The 7,457-nt window shown below is 35.9% G+C and overlaps 1 protein-coding gene across 1 annotated transcript; it reads right to left on the bottom strand.

The window, feature by feature from the left end:
• Nucleotides 1–1,973: 1,973 nt before the first annotated feature.
• Nucleotides 1,974–2,987, bottom strand: LOC145670028 (E3 SUMO-protein ligase ZBED1-like). The gene has a single exon (XM_081738373.1). The coding sequence runs from the start codon at nt 2,985–2,987 to the stop codon at nt 1,974–1,976; it is 1,014 nt and encodes a 337-aa protein (XP_081594499.1).
• Nucleotides 2,988–7,457: the final 4,470 nt, after the last annotated feature.

Genomic DNA, 7,457 nt, shown 5'->3' on the forward strand with positions numbered 1-7,457 from the left:
CTGCAACTAACTGAAACAAAACTTTTGAAAATGAGTGCAAATGGTAATTAAAATCCAATAGATATTTTTAAAATGTCAATGTTTTAATGAAATAAACGTTTAAAAAACTACAAGTTTTAAGGTCAACTTTTGTGGATTTTAGGGTCATTTTACAGGAATTTTAGTGTCATTTTATAGGTCAATTTTTAGAAAATTTTAGGTCAACAAAATCCGGGCCCTGCTTATCACTATTAAACATAAGGAAATTTTATACAAATAACATAATAATAATAATATACATTACACATATTTAACATGTAACATTAGAAAACTAAGGGAATGTTATACTGTACAAACGACATTTTAAATACGAAATATTATGAATCTTATGAACTATATCAATTGAAACATTTGTTCAAATAATGTATTAGTTGAAACATTTTTGTATTATTAACGTTATGAAACCTAAGAAAATGTTATTTTAACAATATGTAGATACATCTATACAGTTATGACACTAGTAACTATACCTTTCTCAGTAGCTTAACTCTTTTAAGATTTATAGCGACTTCTGTTACTATGGCGTAGTATCGCCTTTGACCGTTTATTTAGGTTCTATAATAAGTATTTAAGCCGTTTTCTTATTGGTCAAGTCAATGATGGCCCTAAGAACACCCCAGATGCGTTTTGGAACCGGATGATCAACTTGGCGGCGCCAAGTGGGGGCGGAGGGGCGTTTTTCCTTTTTTCTTAAGGCAAGTTTAAAAAAATCACGTCTTTATTTTTCAAGATATCAGTTTGAAACTTTACATATGAATTATGTGTACCTCTGCAAATTTCTTCTGAATATATATATTTTTTGAGATCCCTACGTAAAACCGGGCCTGGGGCCGAGGGAAGCAAGTGTTCCGAGAGGGCGATTTTTTAATGAAAAATTTCCGGTTTTCCCCGATTTTTTCGGTTCAGGTGTATGATACGGACATGTAAATCGTACCGTTGGAAAGGGCTCGATATACCAAAGAAAATGAACCATGACTGTTGCACAATATATATATATATATATATATATATATATATATATATATATATATATATATATATATATATATATATGTGTGTGTGTGTGTGTGTGTGTGTGTGTGTAAATATAGGCCTATATAGAGCCTAAATTCAGACTTTTTTTTTCTGAATTTTTTCCGCCCTTTGTTTTCAAGATACAAGATTGAACTTTTGCACACGTATTATGTATATACATAAGAAAAAAGCTTCAGATCTCTACATAAACGCAGGCCCGGATCCGAGGGGCAAAGTGTCTTGGCTGGATTTTTCAAAAAAAAATTGCGGGTTTTTCCCGAATTTTACGGTTCAGGTGTATGATACGAACATGTGAGTGGTACCGTTGGAAAGGGCTCATTATACTGAAGAAAATGGCGTTTGAACCATGACTCTTGGTCAAGTAGTAACAAACAGTATATTTTTGAAGTACAGTATATATATACACGAAAAGAATGGATTACCTTCAGACTTTCAAAAATTTCTCCTGACCTTAGTTTTCAAGATACAAGATTGAAATTTTGCACACGTATTATGAACACAACAACGTATTTTATAAAATAATAATTCAGATCCCTACATGAACCCAGGCTTGGGCCAGAGGGGCGCAAAAATTTCGATTTTTTTTTTCGAAAATTCTCCCGCTTTTTCCGTTTCCGGTGTATAATACGCACAATCGAGTGGTACCGTTGGAAAGTATGCTTTATCCTAAAACAGAAAACGAGGTATGAACCATGATCCTACGATAAATAGTAAGGAAGCAGTAGCTGTAAAAGTATAAAATAAAGTATAAAGTATAAAATTTACCTGAGAAAGGGGAAATCCTAAAAGAGTTAAATTTATCGCACCTTTAAAAGTCAGGTGTTGATTTATGAATCCCCTGTTATACTAAGTCAATAATGTGAAACAATGAGAACATTTAGCTTATACTAAATAGCATTTTAAAATGATTTTGGGACAATAGCTTTGTTCATGGACAGAAATATTAACTGTTCAGCATGCTCAGCGGTAAGAGATGCTCTATAATCTGTCACTATATTGCCACCACAGTTGAAAACTCTCTCACTTGGCACGCTCGTAGCAGGAATACACAAATATTTTCTCGCTAATTTTGTTAATCTTGGAAGATGGTGGGAATGGCTATTCCACCAAACAAGTTTCTCTTCCTCCAAATCTGCATCTCCAAGACTTAGGTATCGGTTTAATTCTTCTATTTGACTGTCTTCTTTATCGTTCCTGTCACCAAATTTCCTTCGTTTTAGGTAACTGTCAAATCCTTTAGTACCAACATTCCCTCGATCATGTTTTTTAGGACTTCCTGCTGGAATAAATCTCAACTCATTCAGTACTCTACCTTTTATTATCTCAGTATCTTCACCCAAATGATCTTTAAACCTGGGATCTAAGAATGTACACATTTTCAACAGTATTCTGCTTTCTTCATCCTCCTCGTATCGGGATTGCAACGGAGATAAAATTTCCATTTTCATGCTTCTTTCAATTTCTTTGAGTGCTGCTTCTAACATCTGTTTACTATCTTCTTTTTCAGTCAAAGAGTCATACAGCGAAAAATGTGTTTCCTGTGTACTTGCTTCGTCTTGTTGTGATGTATCTTCTATCTGTTGAGATTCTTCGATTTGAAAATCTTTTAAGATTTGTTCATATAATGGCCATATGCCCGACGCTGTAACCGATGTTTCAGCTGACATACTGTCACAAAGCATTTGTAAGGGCGATAATAGGGTCATGATCATATTTAATAATTCTATTTCTTTGTTCTGAAGGATAAGGTTTTTATGTTTTGTTCGGGACAGAAATTTTGCTATTGCTTCTTGATTTGTTAAAGCTACCTGTATCAAAGGAAGAGTAGACCACCACCTTGTTGGCGTGCATGACGGAACTACTTTGCGCGGGAGGCCTAATGCATCTTGCTCTTCTTGCAGCGCACGTCTCATTTTGCTGCGTCGACTCGTAATTTGTCTAAGTTTACGAAGTTACCTAATAACTTCATTGACTGGATGTAGCTCAAGGGCTTTGTTCACTCCAATATTTAAAGTATGACCGAAACAGCTCAAATGTTGGAAATCACTCAAGTCAACAATGGCCTTTACAATATTGGCACTACTGTTGTTAAACAACGAACATTTTCAGTTGGTATTTCCGACATATCTATACTAAAATATAAAGCCTCTAATAGATTAGATTTCGGAAAATCGGAATTCCGGAACTTCATCGCAAATATCGGATGTTCGGAATTCCGGAATCTTGGAACACGATCCGAAATTTCGGAAGATCGGAATTCCGGAATCTCGAAACAAGATCTGAAATTTCGGAAGATCGGAATTCCGGAATCCAGAACACGATACTAAATTTCGGAAGGTCGGAATTCCGGAATTTTTAAACTCCATCGGAAATTTCTGAAGATCGGAATTCCGGAATTTTCGGAATTCCGGGATCTCGGAATTTCGAAATTCCGGAATTCCGAGATTCCGAAAATTCCGGAATTCCGAAAAATTCCGGAATTATCGACATTCCGAATTCCGGAATTGAAATCTCAATTCCGAACACCCCTACTCCATACCCCTACAGATACGCTTTTCTTATGCCTAAGTTTCCTACCATTCATTACAATAAGTTAATATATGATGCACCGCAACACTTTTTCAGATTACAATTATTTCCAAATGTATTAACAATTCTTACAATACATCAGATAGATCCGGCGGTGCAAACGTGTCGCAAAAGTAATGGCTAATTTCATTCATACCGCTGGGTCCGTCTGATGACTAGAAAAAAGACCTATAATAAAATATGGGAGAAGAATGCCCCATTCCACCCTCTATTACATGCATCAATTTAAACTAAATAATATGAATATTTACTTTTATTTATCTGAAACCCCCTCACATCATATTTGTTATCTATTCTTTAGATTATTTCCAAATATGCATTATATGTGATAACAAAAAGTATGGAGAGAAATGACCCCTTACCTCTACCTAAGTGTGCCACTACTTGCATCTGAATAAGATATATATATATTTGCTTCAATTATTCAAAGCAGTTTCAACTACACTTCGTGGAAAAGGGTATTCTACATTCTTTAAATAAAAAAAAAAAAAAAATAAAAAAATAAAAAAAAAAAAAAAAAAAAGCAGCGGGCTCTCTTGCAAACAACACTCAAAGGATTCCGAAACTTAACAATGAATACATTACCAAGCGTGTAGATAAAAATAAAAAAAATATCCAAGGACCTAACTTTGTTAGATTAAGTTAGCGGGTCTCTCAAACACTGGGTAGTGAAAACAGCGACTCAGCCCTTCTGCCTATCTGAAACAAAATGGCTTTAGCAGGAAATATCTTTCTTCTACATCATGCTGCCAGCTATTAGTCAATTTGCAAAACAGAGAAAATTATTTCCAAGCAGTACAGTTCGAACACAACGTACAAGTCCTTTCCCATAATGATTTCTTTCCGGTGGTACTTTAAAGTACCGTTAGCAAATAAAGGGTTAAACACTGCAAAATTACATATTTTTACGTTCGAGTTAATTTACAATATTGTATTTATATGGATGAATTAAATCCATTCACCAATAATTTTATATTATAATAATTTGCATTAGAACTATCTTAATTGTAAGAATGTTTTTGTTAATATATTTTACTACATAGGAACAAGATGACATAAAAATCATAGTCTGAAGTTCGAAAATAATCCGAACCATACACTTCGTACGTCTATGATTAAACGCATTGGCATATAAATTATTATTGAAACCAGAAAGACAAGAGTAGTAAAAGTGAGTACTATAAATAAGCATGAACGGGGGGGGGGGGGGGGAAGTGTGCTACGTAACTTGCAATTCCGTGTTACCAATACAACATAAAATTCTGACCAAAGCATATATTATCTAATAAATAATAGCGTTACAATTTCGCATCTTCTTCATCAGACATTATGAAATACAATTTCTAAGACTACAGCTTGTATACTCCTTAAAATGAGAGGTCATATCTCAGAACCAATAAGATTCATCTTTTCATTTTTAACATTAATTTTTTACAATGTATGTAATCAATTAAATACAATAATATGTAATCAATTAAAACTTGTTAAAAATGAAAGAATGAATCCTAGATATGACCACCTCTCATTTTAAGAATTATATAAACTGTAGTCTTAGAAATTGTATTTCATAATGTGTCTGATGAAGGCAAAGATAATTTGCCGAAACTGTAACGCTATTATTTATTTGATATTATATACTTTTGTCAGAATTTATCTTTTATTGTATACAAAGAATTCTAAAGCTAACGTGAGTGGTATCCAAACATAAAAAAAATGTACTCTATCCAATTGATATTGTGTGAACATATTACGTATTTAAAATTTAAATAAAATACGGAAACCTGTAAGACCGCATTAGTCTGTTGGTGCAGGAAACTAAGGCCACTGTAGTGTTACAGATTTTCGAAATTGGTATTGTAAGTACTTCTACAACTTCTACTTCTACAAGTATAAAAGTAACCAAGAAAGTTCTTTCGCTTTTTGTGAAGTCTGTGTTCCATACGCCCTCACATCGTGAGTTGAATGCGAATGGAGATAAGGCGAAGGTCAGATGTTGGTGTGGGTTTATCCAACATATTACCTGGTTCTGACACTTCAGTTACACCGTAAACTTGCGTAAGGAGAGACTGAACATTGGACCTCCACAGAGCGTCAGAAGGGCCTGTAAGTGCAGTGGTTAACAAGTTTAAGAACGGTGACGTAACACTCGAAGACACACCACGCACCGGAACACCAACACATGTGCAAAGTGAAGATCTTCAGGCAGCAATTGAGGCGAACAGTGGCTATACATGTAAGAAACTGGGACTACAATTCAGTGTGAGTGGAGAAACCATTTCGCAGCACCTCCATCAACTTGGGAAATACTACAAATTGGGTCGATGGGTCCCACATGATTTGACTTCGAGCCAGAAGGCAACGCTAGCAGACACCTGGGTTTGTTTATTTTCTCGTCTGAGGAAGGAGCAATTTCTGGACAGGGTGTTGACATGTGCTGAGAAGTGGTTCCAGTACGAAGCTCGACGGCGCCGTCATCATTGGTTAGCATTCCATGAACCGGCTCCAAAACAGCCGAAACTAGCACTGCACCAGAAGAAGGTCCTCCTATGTGTTTAGTGGACTACTCGCGGCATTGTGCATCGGGAACTGCTACCAGCTGGTCAGAATATCAATGCAACTGTGTACTATCAGTAGTTGAGCCGTGTTCAAGAAAAACTCAAAACTCTGGAGCCAGTACTTCTGAATCGCAAAGGGGTCCTCCTGTTATAGGACAACGCTAAGCCTCACGTGGCTAGGATGACCCGGGACCAACGGCGCCGACTTTCCAAAATTTATGTGGGTGCATATCAATGGCGGGACGTGTTAGCCTATATGTTTTCAGGGAAGTCTTGATGTTTGATTGATTTATTTTTAGTTAAAATCTTTTATGAACACTGTCATAAAGGGCTGTAATGTGATAAAGTAAAATATACTGGTACTATAAGGATAAGTTAGGGCTGCCCTAGCTCAGTCGGTAACACGGCTGACCTAAACGTAAGAGAAAAGGGTTCAAACCCGGCTCCAAACTAAAAGTCTCGTGTATGTGACGCACTCACAAGATTATTTGTGTGGGTGCAGGAGCTCCAGAGCACCCATGTAGTCGGTGCGCATGCCCGGAACACCATTCTACTCCTTTCGATGGGAAACACTATTGCATCCACCATACTTCATGGACATTGCACCGTCCGATTATCACCTGTTCCATTCCTTGGACAATCGTCTTAGAGGACACCAGTTCAAATCTCTAGTAGAGGTGCAAAATGCACTTGATACTTTCTTCGCTTCATGGTTCATCAACTTCCGTAATGGAATCCATGACCTTCCAGAATGTTGCCAGAAGGTCGTCAATGTTGATGGGGACTATTTTTGATCTTTCAAGTACATCTTAGGTGACATACCAATGTTCAAAGGTGGTGGATGAAAAAGCGACAGAACTTTCTTGGTTACCTTATAAGGATAGAGAAATATGAATGTAAAGTACCCTGGTATAACAAGCGCTGTTTTTATTGTTTTGAGTAATATTAGCAATAAGTAATCATGTTTCAAATAATATGACACCTAAGTGCTAATCAAAAGGTTAATTATATATATATATATATATATATATATATATATATATATATATATATATATATAATATATAGGTTGTTTCAAAAAAACACCGACAACGTTTGGGAGGTAATTCCTGACACCAAGATAAGACAAAAAGTATAGACCAATCTGGGTATAGAAATCCATCATTTCGGAGTTACAGGGTACCGAAAACATTAAAAAATGAAGTTTATAGGCTCATAGCCTCAATACTATGGGACCTA

This window comes from Thermobia domestica, chromosome 14 (assembly GCF_964235325.1).
Source record: "Thermobia domestica chromosome 14, izTheDome1.hap1.1, whole genome shotgun sequence".
Classification (NCBI taxonomy): domain Eukaryota; kingdom Metazoa; phylum Arthropoda; class Insecta; order Zygentoma; family Lepismatidae; genus Thermobia; species Thermobia domestica.

What these genes read in the sequence shown, in the direction of transcription:
- LOC145670028 (XM_081738373.1), bottom strand. Translation starts at nt 2,987, where the DNA reads ATGAGACGTGCGCTGCAAGAAGAGCAAGATGCATTAGGCCTCCCGCGC.